This window comes from Bos grunniens, chromosome 22 (assembly GCF_055505025.1).
Source record: "Bos grunniens cultivar Pamir isolate PY7600 chromosome 22, Bosgru_T2T1.0, whole genome shotgun sequence".
In the NCBI taxonomy this organism is placed as follows: domain Eukaryota; kingdom Metazoa; phylum Chordata; class Mammalia; order Artiodactyla; family Bovidae; genus Bos; species Bos grunniens.
The window spans coordinates 50,689,352-50,706,017 of record NC_141186.1 but is presented as its reverse complement, the minus strand read 5'-3'; the positions used below and the strand labels follow the sequence as shown (position 1 = coordinate 50,706,017).

Sequence of the window (16,666 nt, the reverse complement as noted above, 5' to 3'; positions counted from 1 at the left end):
TAGCAATCTTTAAAGCAGTGGTAGTGATGCTGGTTCAGAGAAGGCAATGGCAATCCACTCCAGTACTCTTGCCTGGAAAATCCCATGGATGGAGGAGCCTGGTAGGCTGAAGTCCATGGGATTACTAAGAGTCGGACACGACTGAGCGACTTCACTTTCACTTTTCACTTTCATGCATTGGAGGAGGAAATGGCACCCCACTCCAGTGTTCTTGCCTGGAGAATCCCAGGGACGGGGGAGCCTGGTGGGCTGCCGTCTGTGGGGTTGCACAGAGTTGGACACGACTGAAGCGACTTAGCAGCAGCAGTGATGCTGGTTATGTTTTTCCTTTAAAAAAATTAAGGTCTGGATCAATGGTCAACAGGCTGCAGCTTGTTTTTGTTTGACTGGAACATAGCCCTGATCATTCGTTTACAAATTGTTTATAGTTGCTTTCATGTTGCAGGGGCAGAGTTGAATAGTTGTGACAGAAACTGTAAAGCCTAATGTAATTACTGTCTGACTCTTCATGGAAGAAATTTGCAGATCCCTAGTCTAGATTAGTGCGTTTGTACTTTAATGTTTAAAAATCTATTCTTTTACTTATATTTATGGATAATTGTTTTCTGCATAAGGCCTTATGCTCTGTTTACACTGAGCCTTCAGAGCTAAAGAAATAACTTCAGCTCTATTGCATCACTGAAAAATTTTTTTCAGAACATTTTTTTCTTTGAATCTATTATATAAAATTGTATTTCCCCACCTTAATTTTAGTTTAAATATAGTCATTACATGCCATTTTTTAAGGTCTTTGACCAGAGAGAGGCATAGTTTATATAGCATAACTTTTGGGAGGGGACTAATTTGGTGAAAAAAGGTATTTTGCAGGAAAATGATTTTGTATTTATTTTAACAACTTGTCTTAAAAATTTGGTTGAAAATGATTTTCATAGTCACTGCTGTTTCATAACTGGTAGAACTGTTTCTTGAATAGTCTACATAAAATACAGTTCTGAGAACCCTAGTATAGTGATTACTGTAGATGTATTTGATTTCAGTTTTATCTGGTAAGGTAATCCTTAGGGTAATATTGAAAGACAGTGTTGTATGTGTTTTGGTCAGAGAACATGTAGGTTTAGATAGCTCAGCACTCAGCCCATGAATGTCTGCTTAAGCTTAAGTCTTCTACAAGCTAGCTATTGGGGTCTGGTGACACTAGAACTAGTGGTAGTGTCTTAATCTTAGCATTAAGTTGTATTATTTATGAAGCACATTTAAACTTGCTTCTCTTATGATGAACCCCATACACATAAATAATGTTAATATTTTTGTGTTAATGAAGCTAATGGAAGTTATGTTCTGAAAATCTATTAAATATGTATCATTCTACTGTTTGGGTTACTATTGTTAAATTTCTGTTACTCCAGGAAAGGGTTTGGCATTGCTCTTGAACTGAGTGACCCAGGAGCAGTTGTCTGTTGAGTCTTTCTATAGCAGTGTAGTCTGAGTTCAGAAGGGTCATGTAATAGAACCTATATTTTCTGAGAGGAGAGAACTGAGTGGAACTTGATCTCTTAATACTTTTGTTTTGCTGCTGAATAGCAGGTAACCACTCAGATCGTTTTATGTTTCCCTTTTTTATGCCCTCCTCTCCCTTTCCAGCTCAAGATCCTAGGTACTTAATTGCCTATTTAAATTCCCTGTCTTTTACCAAAGTCAAAACATATAAAATGGTCTGGTGCTAGGTAGTGTGAAAGATAGGGCCAGTTCTCATTTAGAACTCAGTTCTCTTGAGTTCTGTAAACTGAGAATGTGAATTTAATACTATGTTTTAAAATATATTACCATGAAAAATTAGATGAGGCATTAGAATCTAAAAAATCAGCTTCTTCATTTGGGACCTGGGGATAAAGCATGAAAGCCTAATGCTCTCTCTAGGTCCCTTTCAGCATTAAGCCTCTGGATGCTGTTGCTTGGTTTGGTCAACTTACGCATGCTGTGTGGCATGATTCATGCTGCCTTCTGAGATACCCTTGAGTAGTTAATAGTAGGACCCAGGTGAGAGCACTTCTAGGTGGAGCCACTGTGGGACTGGGGTTTAGATGCAGCCAGGGGTGATGCTCAGCTGGTGAACACTAGTGTACTCCAACTAGTGGCTTACAGCCAGTGTTTTCTTCATTTTGGGCCTGCATCTGTTCTAATTGGGTGGTGTCCACTCTGTAGCTGTCAATCAGATATTTTGGAATGTTACTCTTGTTTGCACCACCAATGAGAAAGACACATCCTGAAACCTACTGTATAAAATTTACAGTGCATTGATTTTTCTGATGTATAGGAATCATCGTGTTGATCTTGGAATTCTAAGTTCCCTGGCTGTAGGAAATGGAAATTTTTGTAGAGTGTCACCATTGCTAGCTTATCTGGTGTTGCGGATTTTCCCTGTTGCAGGACTGGGTGAAAGCTTTTTCTGCAGCAGTCATGTTGAAAACCTTGTGTTGACTTTCCTCGTGTTCTGAAACGGGAACTTAAAAGTTTACTCCGCCACTTCGTCTTAAAATAGCAAAACATTGCTGTTTTCTGCAGATCTAGGACCTTGTTACAGAACTCTGCCAAAAAAAAAAAAAAAATGTTTACAGAAGAATGTGCTGTGATTAGAGAAGAATATGCTGGTGTGTAGATTTCAAACTCTCTGGACAATATGAATAACACTGTCTTTGTTTCTACAGTGGGAGCCAAGAAGAAAGGTTTGCTCCCGGGTGGAACAGGGATTATCCTCCTCCTCCCCTTAAGAGTCATGCTCAAGAGAGACACTCTGGCAACTTTCCTGGCAGAGATTCACTTCCCTTTGATTTCCAGGGGCATTCGGGGCCTCCCTTTGCAAATGTAGAGGAGCATTCTTTCAGCTATGGAGCTAGAGACGGACAGCATGGTGACTATCGAGGAGGGGAGGGCCATGGACATGATTTCAGGGGGGGAGATTTTTCATCTTCTGATTTCCAGAGCAGAGATTCATCACAGTTGGACTTCAGAGGAAGGGACATCCATTCTGGGGACCTTCGGGATAGAGAAGGGCCACCTATGGACTATCGGGGTGGAGACGGTACTTCTTTGGACTACAGAGGCAGGGAGACATCTCACATGAACTACAGAGAGAGGGAGGCTCATACTGGTGACTTTAGAGGTAGGGATGTTCCTCCTCCTGACTTCAGGGGCCGGGGCACTTATGACTTAGATTTTAGAGGGCGGGATGGAGCCCGTGCAGATTTTAGGGGAAGGGATTTATCAGATTTGGATTTCAGGGCCAGAGATCAGTCCCGTTCTGATTTTAGGAATAGAGATGTGTCTGATTTGGACTTCAGGGACAAAGACGGAACCCAGGTGGACTTTAGAGGCCGAGGTTCAGGTACTAGTGATCTAGACTTTAGGGACAGGAATACACCACATGCAGATTTCAGAGGTAGACACCGATCCAGGACTGATCAGGATTTTAGGGGCAGAGAGGGAGGACCTTGTATGGAATTTAAAGATAGGGAGATGCCCTCTGCGGATCCAGATATTTTGGATTACGTTCAGCCCTCCACACAAAACAGAGAACATTCTGGTATGAATGTGAACAAGAGAGAAGAATCTGCACATGACCATACGACGGAAAGACCTGCTTTTGGCATTCAGAAGGGAGAATTTGAGCATTCAGAAACAGGAGAAGGAGAAAAACAAGGTGTAGCCTTTGACCATGCATCTTCACCAGACTTTCAGAACAGCCAAAGTCCTCTTCAAGACCAGGACAAGTCACAGCATTCTGGAGGTGAACAACAGAGCTCAGATGCTGGTATGTTTAAAGAAGAAGGTGGTCTGGACTTTCTTGGCCGTCAGGACACTGATTACAGAAGCATGGAGTACTGTGATGTGGATCACAGACTGCCCGGAAGCCAAATATTTGGCTATGGCCAGAGCAAGTCTTTTCCTGAGGGCAAAACTTCCCAAGATGCCCAACGGGACCTTCAGGTATGTTAATAGAGTGGACTACTGTTTTGTCTTTTAAGATTTTATTTATTTACTTATTTATTGGTTGTGCTGGGTCTTTGTTGCTGTGCGGACTTTTCTCTAATTGAGGAGAGCGGGGGGCTACTCTTTAGTTAGGGCTGCCTGGCTCTAGAGCACAGACTCAGCAGTTGTATGAATGGGCTTAGTTGCTCTGTGGCATGTGGGATCTTCCCAGATCATGGATTGAACCCATATCTCCTGCATTGGCAGGTGGACTCTTTACTACTGAGCCACTAGGGAAGCCCTGGATTGCTTTGTTGAGTTTTGCTTCTTCTTAAGACTTTTCTGAAGGATGAAGTATAGAGTCCATTAGTCCTGGGGCTTACTTTATACAGCCATTAAAAAGCAAGATTTGTAGTCACGAGTGGAGTGTACATCTCTAGAGAAAGGGCCCTCAGTTCAGATCATATTTTTGATGTGTGTCTCCTCATTATCTCGCTTGATGGTACTGTTTTAAATGCCTTGGCATAATTTAGTTTGAAAGTATTTGTCTTTGGGAGTTGGTTCTCTTGTCTCTTACGTAGTCAGGCCTTGTGGCTGTTTGGGGTTCATTTTCTTACTTAAAATCATTTAGAGAATATCTAGGATAAGAGAAAATACTAAGTTAGGAGGAGGCAATGTTAATGTTGCAAATATTGAAGCTAACTTAATTGACTTAAATGTTGATTTTCTGTATGTCTAATATATAATCTAATGTACATATAATCTTAGAATTATGTTTTCAGTTGGACATTGAAAACATTACTTTTAAAAACAGGTGTTACCCATCTCTATTGCAGTTTCTGTTATTTTGGACAGTAATTCTAAGACAAGCTGGTTAGATATTTGGTTAAAAAATGGATTTTGAGATTGTTAGAACTGGATGGCCATATAATTCATTATTCAAGTCAGGACACTTTCAAGAGTAAAAGAGGACACTATTTGTAATTATGCTTGGACAGTAGGTGTGGTCAAGTAGTTGTAGGAGACTTTTTTCCCAAAAGTTAAACCCTTTTTATAACTTGAAATGGAGGAGAATCAGAGCTGAGACTTTTGTACATATGGAAAATGCAGATTTCTCTGATGTTGTACTGTTAAGTTATATCATCGGATGACACCCTTTGATTTTGTTCTGGAGATTGTTTATTGGTAACATCTTTGATAAATGACATCTGGTTTTACTTATGTGCTGTTTTCTCATTCAGGAAAAGAAAATTCTAGTTTTGAAAATCTGGTTGATTTTTTTTTTTTCTGTTTGTAAAAGTCCCTTTCAATGTTGTTTCTCTTTGTTTTCTGCTTTACTATTTCAAAATTCCTGCAATGAGCATGGATCTTAGAACACTTACATTGTAATGATTTGAAATAAAATTTGGGGGGAATTCCCTGGTGGTTTAGTGCTTAAGACTCTGCTTTTTCACTGCCAGGGACCAGGTTCAGTCCTTGGTTGGGGAAGTAAGATCCCATTTTTTTAAAAAAATCAAATTTTGGAATTCAGAAAAAGAGACAATTACAACTTTTTATATCTTAATATGATGCAAGTCATTTTGATTTTTTTTATCCTGAGTACCTGTATTTCATGTTGTTTCATTTTGCACATTAACATGTATTTTATTCTGAAATAAGTTTTTTTGCTTTGGATTAAAGGATCAAGATTATAGGACTGGCCCAAGTGAGGAGAAACCAAGCAAGCTTATTCGATTAAATGGGGTGCCTGAAAATGCCACAAAGGAAGAGGTAAGGCTCTTGTTCTTTTTTCTCTTTCCTTTTCCTTTCTTTTTTTTTTTTCAGTCAATTAAAAAATTTTAAAGACTTTTTATTTTGAGAAATTGTAGATTCACAGGAAGGTGCAAAGAAATCCTCAGGGAAATCTTGGTTATCATTCACCTAGCCTTCCCCCGCCTATAGAGCAGTAGCTAAACCAGGAATGTAGCTTTAGTGTAATCTATAGAGACCCTGGGATTTCTTTGGAAGGAATGATGCTAAAGCTGAAACTCTAATACTTTGGCCACCTCATGCGAAGAGTTGGCTCCTTGGAAAAGACTCTGATGCTGGGAGGGATTGGGGGCAAGAGGAGAAGGGGACGACAGAGGATGAGATGGCTGGATGGCATCACTGACTCGATGGACATGAGTCTGAGTGAACTCCGGGAGTTGGTGATGGACAGGGAGGCCTGGCGCGCTGCGATTCATGGGGTTGCAAAGAGTTGGACACGACTGAGCGACTGATCTGATCTGATCTGATAGAGATCATTCATATTTCACCAGTTACTAAGTACTCACTGAGGTGAGGTTTGTTTTATATATATATATATATATATATATATATGACAAGTGATTGCTGTCCTCAGACCTGATAATCATCCTTGAGGGGATAATCCAAGTGGGAGGGAGGAGGGTTGGAGTGCTTACATAAAGATGCTGTTTATAGTAGTAAAAACTGGGAACTTTCTAACTCCTCATTGTTAAAGAACTTGGTAACTAAATTATGGATGACCTTAAGGAAGAATTTGGTCAGAATATACAATTACTAGAGCAAACAGAACTTTACTCTGTGTTAGGCATTGTATGATACTTAAAAGCATTAGTTCATTTATTTATCACAACATCCTATGAAACAGGTACTCTTTATTCATTCATTCAAAAATGACGCGCCTTTGTATGCCAGGCAGTGTTCTAGGTACTGAGTGATACAGTAGTGAACATTATAAAGTCACTGCTTCCATGGATAGTAAAAAGAATAAGCAGGAAAAAAAATTCAAGCAGTGATGAATGCTCTGAAGAAAACTAAAGTAAAGGTTTAGAGCATCACTCGGGTGCAGGCGGTGTTAGATTGGGTAGGTAGGGAAGGCATCACTGAGGAAGTGACATTTGAGCCCAGGCCTGAATGCAAGTAAGAGAACAGTCCATTTGAAAATGGGGAAAAGAGCTGACCAGGCTGAGGGAGTTCAGGGACCATGGCCCTGGATAGGAATGAGCTTATTGCATGATCTTAGGTTTAGAAAATGAGACTCTGGGTGCTGAAAGGTTGCACAGCACATGAGGAGGAGAGACTTGGAATATTGGCAGTCTCATTTCAGAGCTTGAGCTCTTGAGGTTATGCTCCTCTGCCTTTTTTTTGTACTTGAGAATTTTTGAGTAATTACGTTCTACTCATTGAATAGTTTCGGAATGCCTGGAGTGTACTTGGCTTAATTTGTCCTTTGTAAAGTAATCATTGCTTTAAAGTTGGTAGAATAAAAACCACTAGGGGAAATATAATGTTTAGTATTTGATTATGATGTGTGTCATTAGTGTGCATACCATATTCTTACAGATTCTTAACGCCTTTTGGACTCCTGATGGCATGCCTGTGAAGGACTTGCAGTTAAAGGAGTATAACACAGGTGAGTTTCATGACTTGCATGCAGCCTTGGGTTAGGAGAGTCTGTCAGATCTCTGCATCTTGGGTTCCTCAAAATTTTTTATAAGAAACCACAATTAAGATTTCCAGAAGCCTCCTTTTGATGCCTTCAAACAACAGTCAGCTATACCCTTAGCTGTAGTTCTTTGTGGATATTTGTCCACTCATGGGTGATGAGGATGTATGTTCCAGTACTTCTGAGTGCCTATGAGATACAAAGTGAGTGTTGTAGAATTTGTCCCCAAATATATTTTATGCAATTAAATCATTAAACTTGCTGCTGATGTTCTTCATGGTGGTGGAATGTTTCTGTTTGAGCCGGGTAAGATTTTAATTACCTTACTATACGTAAAACTTTACATTTCATTGCTTCAGCATGGAAGTTTCAACTTGCCAGAGAAATTGTACAAGTGAGTAGTTTCTTGAGATTTTAGTCTTTTTCTGAGGACAGAGTCCTGCACCAGCTACTTTGTTGAAATCCATGAATAGATCCAGAAGACCTTTCTTTTTGACCTCTGCTCTACAGATTAGATTTTCAGAATATCCTCCTAGTATCTTAGAGTACCTAATTTGGTCAGTTTCTTCATTATATATTATATATATATATATATATATATATATATAATATATATACCTTATTATATATATATAATATATATAATATATATATAAGGTATATATATTATATATACCTTATAGAAAAAGTAGTCAAAAGTGAAATGCCAAGCACTCAAGGTATTGGACCAGTATTTTTAGGACTACCCAATAGGAAACAAATAAAGGTAATTTTAAAGTGGTCTATTTTAAATTAAAGAAAGTAGAGCATTAGTCTTTTCACAAGTCTTAAAATCACAAGTCTCAGTAATTCATGTTAAAGAACTCTTCAAGTAAGAGCAAGCCATATTTTTGAATATGTAGTTTACCTTTAAACAGTTCGCCATGGAATAACATTTTTGCATTAACTAGATTACTTCTTCTGATTGGTTTTACAGAATAAAACTGTCCACAAAAATTTTGGTGCTTGAAATAATCTGGTGTTTGTGTTAAGTACAGAAATTGTTTTCCTGTAATTTGACAGTGAACTCAGGAGCATTATTTCTCAGAAAGCTAATTATTTCTTTGTTTGAAATATGCCAACTCTAAATTTGTGGAAGTATGACTAAGAGTAGGTATGTTCTCAAACACAACTCTTTTTGGGATGAGGGGTATGTGTCTCATAGAGACTTTCCTGATTAACTATTAACTATGGAAATTAAAAATAGAATTTATAGGCTGCAGTTGCTTTTTGACTCACAGGGCAATAACTTCAGCTTTGATCTTATTTCATGAACTGTGCTTTCGTTAAATATTGGTGTTTAGGAAAAAGATGTGTTTGGTATTTAAATAATGGCAATTTTAATTCTTCATTTCTTTAGTACTCATTGACTTTCTACATGTATTGTCAGATTTATTAGCAGAGTAAAACCTACATTGATCTGTAGGGTTCACAGAGGAAGTCCTTAAATTTTCTGGCTCTGGCAGCTATTAAAATCATAATTGGCAGACCAGAGACTGATACAAATGTGAAATCATTCAGGACAGTAGTTTAAAAAAAATCAGTTTTCAGGAAATTCTGCCTTTTCTGGCCATTTTAATACATGAAGTGATCAGTTCAGTTCAGTCGCTCAGTTGCGTCCAACTCTTTGTGACCCCATGAATTGCAGCATGCCAGGCCTCTCTGTCCATCACCAGCTCCCAGAGTTCACTCAAACTCATGTCCATCGAGTCGGTGATGACATCCAGCCATCTCATCCTCTATCATCCCCTTCTCCTCCTGCCCCCAATCCCTCCCAGCATCAGAGTCTTTTCCAATGAGTCAACTTTTCGCATGAGGTGGCCAAAGTACTGGAGTTTCAGCTTTAGCATCAGTCCTTCCAAAGAACACCCGAGATTGATCTCCTTTAGAATATATGCATATATGAAAATGTTGAACGTGTTAGTTGCTCAGTCATGTCATTCTGTGGGGTTGACTCTGCGACCCCATAGACTGTAGCCTGCCAGGCTCCTCTGTTCATGGAATTCTCCAGGCAAGAGTACTGGAGTGGGTAGCCATTCCCTTCTCCAGAGGATCTTCCCGACTCAGGGATCAAACACATGTCTCCTGTATTACAGGCGGATTCTTTACCTGGTCTGAACTACCACAGAAGCCATCATATTTGTATAAGTGCACGCATGCACATGTGCGCGTGCACACACACACACACACACCATATTTATAGAAGCTCACAAACACACACACACACACACACACACACACACACACACGTATATATACTTTTTAAAATGAAAGAACTGAAAGGATTGGATTACCAGTCCCATGTTATCCGTATTGTATCACTGTATGGCAAGTAGAATAAGCTTTTGAAATTATCAGTCATGTTGTGTTATTCCTCTCCCTAAAACCCTTTAACACCTTTCCATCTCAATTGGAAGAAACTCCCAACTTCTTGTTCTGACTTAATACAGTCCTGCATGAGCCTGCCCTTGGCTTTTTGTCTGACCTCATTACATACACTCTTTACCTTTCTTAACCATGCTCTAGCCATCCTGAGCCTTCTCTCATCCTTGACCATATGGACTTATTGCTTTGTCACAGCCTTTGCACTGCTCTTCTCTCTGATTCTCATTTTCTTTGGGGGTTTAGTTCTTGGCGTCAGTTTCAACTCTCAGAGGCCTTGAGTCACCATCCAATCTAAAATCATTCCTCAGTCATTTTATATCGTATTTTTGTCATCGTAGGAGTTATCAGTTAGATATTTTTCTCAGTGGTTTTGTGTGTTTTATTCCTCTCATTGGAGAGTTAGCTTCGTGACAGTAGGAGCCTTGTTTGACTTGTTCCCTCCTGTTTCCCCAGTTCTTGACTCTCTGCCTAGCCCAGATGAGTTCCCAGTATGCATGGAATGAATAATGCGATGTATATGGAATAATGTATTTGGAGAGCCCCTGTGGTCTCCTTTCAAGTGAGGAGACCCCATGGCACTACAGGTTACTTTAGGTTTTACAGCAGTGCACTCTTCCTGAGTGCTGAAGAACATATCTTGAGACAGTCAGATGTTCTGAGAACTTTAACATTTACCTGTTCAAAAAGTATGCCTGAATTTCCGTAGAAATGGTGTCTTTTATAAACAGCCATCAAGTTTTTAGGTTAGGATAACCTGCAAAGACCATGTAGGTTGGATGTTGTTCATAAGAGGGGGGTTGTGGGGTAATGTTCATCCTTGTAGTTGGTGTATTAGGGAGCTAGTCTGTAACAGAGAAAAGCTTAATGCCTCTTCACTGACTCCAGTAGTTATCAGCTTAATTTTTGTCTCATTTAGAACTGTGTAAGTACAGGGCCACAACTTTTATCCAAATCTGTGGGGTCAGATGAATTTATGAATTTTTCTGATTATAGAAAGGTGATGTGGTCCAATAGCTTATATGTGAATTATATCCCCCAGTGGAATGTGTATAAGATAAACTATTTCTGTAGAAAATGAATATTCTCACTAAGAAGACTTAAGAAAGACTATAAAGAGACTATAGTATAGGTCAAGATGTATCTCCAAGTGACTTCACAGAAAATTTACTGAAAAACTTGACACTTAGGAGATATTTAGATTTTGGAATTTCAGATAATGGATAATGAACCTATACCTGTTGCATACATTTGAATTTTTCTGTTGCCAAGTGCAGATACAATAGTAGCCCTATTAATTGTAAAATACCTTGACTTATATGATTACATTTCTCGGGAAGTATCAACAATGAAATGTCTTTTGGTAACTGGGCAAACAAACTCTGGTATATACATACTATGGAATACTACTCAGCAGTAAAAATGATGATACTATGCATGCAGGTATTGCATGCACAAAGCAAGATGGGTGGATCTCAGAGACATTGTGTTAAGTGAAACTGGGCTCAAAAGGCTATATACTGCAGTAAAAAGAAACAAAGTACCGATACATGCTACAACCTGGATGACCCTTGAAAACTTTATGCTCAGTGAAAGAAGTGAGGCGCAAAAGACCACAGTATTGTCTGCTTCCATTCATGTGAAATATCCAGAATAGCCCTATCCATAGAGACAGAAGGTGGATTGGGTAGTTTGGTGGTTGTCAGGGGCTGGAGAAGAGGGAAATGGGGAGTGACTGCTTAATGGATATGGGATTTCCTTTTGGGGGTGATGAAAATGTTCTTCTGGAACTAGATAGTGGTGGTGGTTGCATAACATGGTGAATGTACTTAATGTCACTGAATTGTACACTTTATGTTTTGTGTATTTGATCATAATTTTAAAAAAGACTCCAAAAAAAAAAAAAGACTCCATACTGTATGATCCTATTTATATGACGTTCTAGAAAAGAAAAATGACAAGAATAGAAAATAGTGGTGCCAAGGTATTGGGGGAGGAGTTGACTGTAAGATGGAAGCTTGAGTGAATTGACGGGCATGATGGAACTGTTTTGTATATTGATTGTATTAGTGGTGAATCAGTGTTAAATTCACTGAAGTTGGTACTACTGTGGCTATGGTTATGTAAGAGAACATCCTTATTCAGCTCGGTGAATGCTTGACGGTAATGACTGGTCAGAGAGATCAAATAAAGAGACATCCTCTGAGTGTCAGAGAAATGAAATTAATCAACTTTTCATGAGTATTATAGGAAATGATCAGACAAGAAATAGAGAAAAATGTGTACAAATAGACCTGACTTTTTTGTGTGTTCTCTGGAAGTCTCGTTATACCTCCATTCCAATGCATATTTTTTAAAAAAGAATATTTTCAACCTCTAAAAATGTAGTTGAGTTGTAAGAATTTGTAAATTCCCAGAGAGGAGCTGTTTTCTGTACAGGAGACCTTTGGAGGCCTTTAAGTTTGGAGACCTTGGAGGCCTTGGTTGTTCCAATTTTGGTATGGGAGAAATGTCTCTATTTCTTACTAAGAAAGGGCTGCTGTGCCTTCAGGGAGTTTTAAAATGATCTGGAGTACTTTGTTGTTGTTCAGTCGCTAGGTTGTGTCTGACTCTTTGCCTCCTCATGGACTGCAGCACAGCAGGCTTCCCTGTCTTTCACTACCTCCCAGAGTTTGCTCAGTCGAATGTCCGTTGAGTCATTGGTGCCATCCAGCCATCTCATCCTCTGTTGCCCCCTTCTCCTCCTGCCCTCATTTTTTAAAAATTTATTTTAATTGAAGTAATAATGGATTTACAATGTTGTGCCAACCTGCTTTCCAGCAAAGTGACAAATGTGTAAAGTTATACACATAGCCATTCTTTTTTTAATATTCTTTTCCATTATGGTTTATCATATATTGAATATAGTCCCCTGTGCTATTCAGTAGGACCTTTAGGACCTTGTTTAGATAACATTTTAAAAAATGAATGAAATGTACCTGAGTGATGGTGACAGGGTAGGAAAATCATTGCTTAATGAGTGAAGCTTAAGCTTCATTAGGTTTTTCCTGATAACCTTGCAATTGAATTTATGTCACATTATTTTCTGCGATTGCTTTTCTCCAAATCAAAGAAAAAAACATTAGTCCTGTTATCTTTTTTAAAAAAATACAAATTTATTTATTGTAATTGGAGGCTAATTACTTTACAATAGTCCTAATGTTATCTTATCTCACACTTCAAGCTACAAAAATTCCTGGCAGCAATGTGTGAGGTTATGTGTGAATTGGAGGTTAAATAATATTTGTGATGTGTTTCTTCAGCCTGAAAGTGTTAGTTCAGTTTGTGATGTGTTTCTTCAACCTGAAAGTATTAGTGCTAACTCTGGAAGTAATATTCTGAATGAGTAGATCCTCTCAAGAAATTTTTATCAGAAATTCTGACGGACTTGACTTTAGTTTCTAAAACTATGCAGTGGTGTTATGTTGAGGGAGTCAAGTTTTCTGTTCCGTTTGTATAAGTACTTCTATATTTGTTAGAAAATTAAAAATTTTCATTTTAGCTTTCAGATCAATATCAAGTCCTAGAACATGCTCACCTGGTTTATCAGACAATAAATATGTTTGACAGTGTACAAGCAAATCTGATGAAAAGCTTTGGTAAACCTTAACTAAGAGTAGTCTCATATTTTGCAACGGGTGCATGGAGGACAAGTGCTGCCAGTAAGTTAGCTGATTACAGTGGTATTTGCAGTTGAACTTGACATAGGGGACAAACCTCATGTGAATTGAGAAATGGAGGTCTTAACGTGTTCTGGAATGATGTCAGCAGAAATCAGTGTATGCCTCTGTGTCATACAGGCAGAGAGATGATGAGAGATTTTATTTCCTCCTCCTATGTGAAAGGCGTTCAGTTGTGTCCGACTCTTTGCGACCCCATGGACTATACAGCCCGTGGAATTCTCCAGGCCAGAATACTGGAGTGGGTAACCTTTCCCTTCTCCAAGAGATCTTCCCAACCTAGAGATCAAACCCACGTCTGCTGCATTGCAGGCAGATTCTTTACCAGCTGATCCACAAGGGAAGCCCAGGAAGACTGGCGTGGGTAGACTATTGCTTCTGCAGCATATCTTCCTGACCCAGGAATCGAACCAGGGTCTTCTGCATTGCAGGTGGATTCTTTACCAACTGAGCTACGAGGGAAGCCCTAACATCAATCAGTTCTGGCACTAAGTGGATAACTATAACTCAATCCAGTTCCAACACTAACTACCCAGAGTTGACATCAGACTCCAGGTTTAAGGCCTCAGTCCCACAGCTGTGCCTTCAGATACCAATCACAGGTTACCCATACTTCTGTTGGAGGTTCCCATAATCCAGCACCCTCTTCAGGTTTGATAATTGACTAGAATGGCTCACAAGACTCAGATTAATAATCAGTTTATTATAAAGGAGCAGGTGAAGAGATAGATAGATACTTTGGTCTGGAAGGGTTCTAAGAGTAAGAGCCTCTGTCCCATGAAGTTGGGGTGTACCACCCTCCTATAATTTAGATACATTCACCAACCTGGAAGCTTTCCAAATCTTATGATTTAGAGGTTTTTAGGCAGTTCCATTATGTAGACATTATTGATTAACTCATTTGCCATTGGTGATTGACCCAATTACCACTCCCTTTTCCATTCCCTGGAAGTTAGGGAATGAGGCTGAAAGTTCCATGCTTCTAATGAAGTCTTGGTTTTCTATTGACTGGTTGCCATCCTGAAGCTATCTAGGAGCCCACCAAGAGTCATCTCATTAAGACAAAAGACTCATCACTCTTACACTCAGGAAATTCCCAGAGTTTTAGGAGCTCTGTGTTAGGAAACTGGAACAAAGACCAGTATCTTTCTATGATACCACAGATGGAAATTCTACAGCTACCTCTGGCTGGTACCTGCTGCCTTTAGTTGGGCATTAGTTCTCTATTATAGGTCAGAGATGACCTAGGCTCGTGTTCTGGTCAGCATGAGTGTCATAGCATGCCAGTTGTCTAATAACTTCTGTAGATAACTAGTTCACTTTGGAATAGGTGAGTGGCTGGGCTAGTGTGATCTGCTGTCATCCTGAACAGCTTCCAGCTAGGAAGACATTATCTTTGTGGAATGTTCCCAGAGCCCCTTGGGACATTGGTGAATTATCCTTTTTGTACTAGGACCAAGGCAGTGGGGGCCATATTTTTCCTTCCCAGTCAAAATAAAAATACCTTTGTACCTGTGGGAAAATCAGATATGTTTTTAGTATACACTGGATGTCAGTGAGGAAATTCACCCCTTTAAAATTTTAGCAGCAACACAGAGGCAGCTGAAATCAACCCTGAATGTTCATTGGAAGGACTGTTGCTGAAGCTTCAGTATTTTGGCCACCTGATGGGAAGAGCCAACTCATTGGAAAAGCCCCTGATGCTGGGAAAGATTGAAGGCAAAAGGAGAAGAGGGTGGCAAGAGGATGGGATGGTTAGATAATATCACCGACTCAGTGGACATGAATTTGAGCAAACTTTGGGAGATAGTGAAGGACAGGGAAGCCTGACGTGCTGCAGTCCATGGAGTTGCAAAGAGTTGGACACAGCTTAGTGACTGAGCACCAACAGGGGCAACTGTCTCATCTTTAGTCCCTAATAGTGAGTAGTGAAAGTTGCTCAGTCGTGCCCTACTGTTTGCGACCCCATGGACTGCCAGGCTCCTCTGTCCATGGAATTCTCCAGGGCAGAATACTGGAGTGGGTAGCTGTTCCTTCCACAGGGCATCTTCCCAACCAGGGATCGAACCCAGGTCTCATGCATTGCAGACGGATTTGTTACTGTCTGAGCCACCAGGGAAGCCCAAGAAAACTGGAGTGGGTAGCTTATCCCTTCTTCAGGGGATCTTCCCAACCCAGGGATTGAACCGGGGTCTCCTGCATTGCAGGCGGATTCTTTACCAGCTGAGCTACCAGGTAAGTCCCTAATAGTGCTTTGTAATAGAAGCACAGGAGTACTAACATGCATTATCTCATGCACCCCTGAAACCACCCTAGAAAAGAGTTAACCACCGTTGGTACCTGGCATATGAGATAACCCAGGCCCAGAAAAATGTCTTGCCTGAGAGCGAATGGTGAATTAGCTATAGTTTCCTGCTTATGTACAGAACTATAGAAATTACTTTCTTGTGTGTGCTTCGGGGATGATACTCATTACAAGTAATGTGGCATTGATGAGTGCCATTGCCTGCCAGGTGAAAAGACCCTCCGCACTTAGTCTGGAATCATCTCTGCATGGGCAGTTTGCTTCAGCATTGATGCTGCTTCACTCGGGTGATCCTTTTGCCATTCCTGCCAGGTTAGAGTGTCCTTAGCTTGGAGCGGGGGTAGGTTAGAGTGTCCTAAGCTTGGGGAGGGGGTGGTGGCAGTGGTAGTGGCATGAGCAGATCTTATTCCTATTCCTGATGGTTACTCTGTAGGTTTTTTTGTTTGTTTTGAAGTGAACAAAATTTGAACTAGATCATTGGCTCTATAAAGAGTAGTTATTGCCAGATAAAAAGAAATTCCTGGGGATCTAACATACAGGGTTGTGACTATAGTTAATTGTACCTTATTGTGTATTTGAAGGTTGCTTAAGAGTTGATCTTTTTTTTAATTTATTTATTTTAATTGGAGGCTAATTACTTTACAATATAAGAGTTGATTTTTAAAGTTCCCATTACAAGAAAAAAAAAAATTGTAACTATGCGTGTTGATGAATGTTGACTAAACTTACTGAAATCTTTTTGCAGTATATGCATACATCAGATCATCATGTTGTATCCCAAAAGTAACATAATGTTGTTTGTCA

General features: G+C 39.6%; 1 protein-coding gene across 15 annotated transcripts in view; it reads left to right on the top strand.

Moving 5' to 3' along the window:
- RBM6 (RNA binding motif protein 6) overlaps positions 1-16,666 on the top strand; it is an 89,647-nt gene that overhangs the window by 16,142 nt on the left and 56,839 nt on the right. For 9 of the 15 annotated variants that reach the window (XM_086367959.1, XM_086367952.1, XM_086367946.1 and 6 more), the window contains 3 exons: positions 2,706-3,984; positions 5,647-5,736; positions 7,315-7,384. The exons of 2 other annotated variants lie outside the window; for them this stretch is intronic. Coding sequence is in view for 6 of the 13 variants with exons in the window: in XM_086367946.1 (XP_086224072.1) it covers positions 2,706-3,984; positions 5,647-5,736; positions 7,315-7,384 (1,439 nt within the window). In the remaining 7 variants the exon portion in view is untranslated. Of the gene's footprint in view, positions 1-2,314; positions 3,985-5,646; positions 5,737-7,314; positions 7,385-16,666 lie in introns of all 15 variants that reach the window. 4 more of the 15 variants (XM_086367956.1, XM_086367947.1, XM_086367954.1 and 1 more) reach the window with 2 other exon arrangements.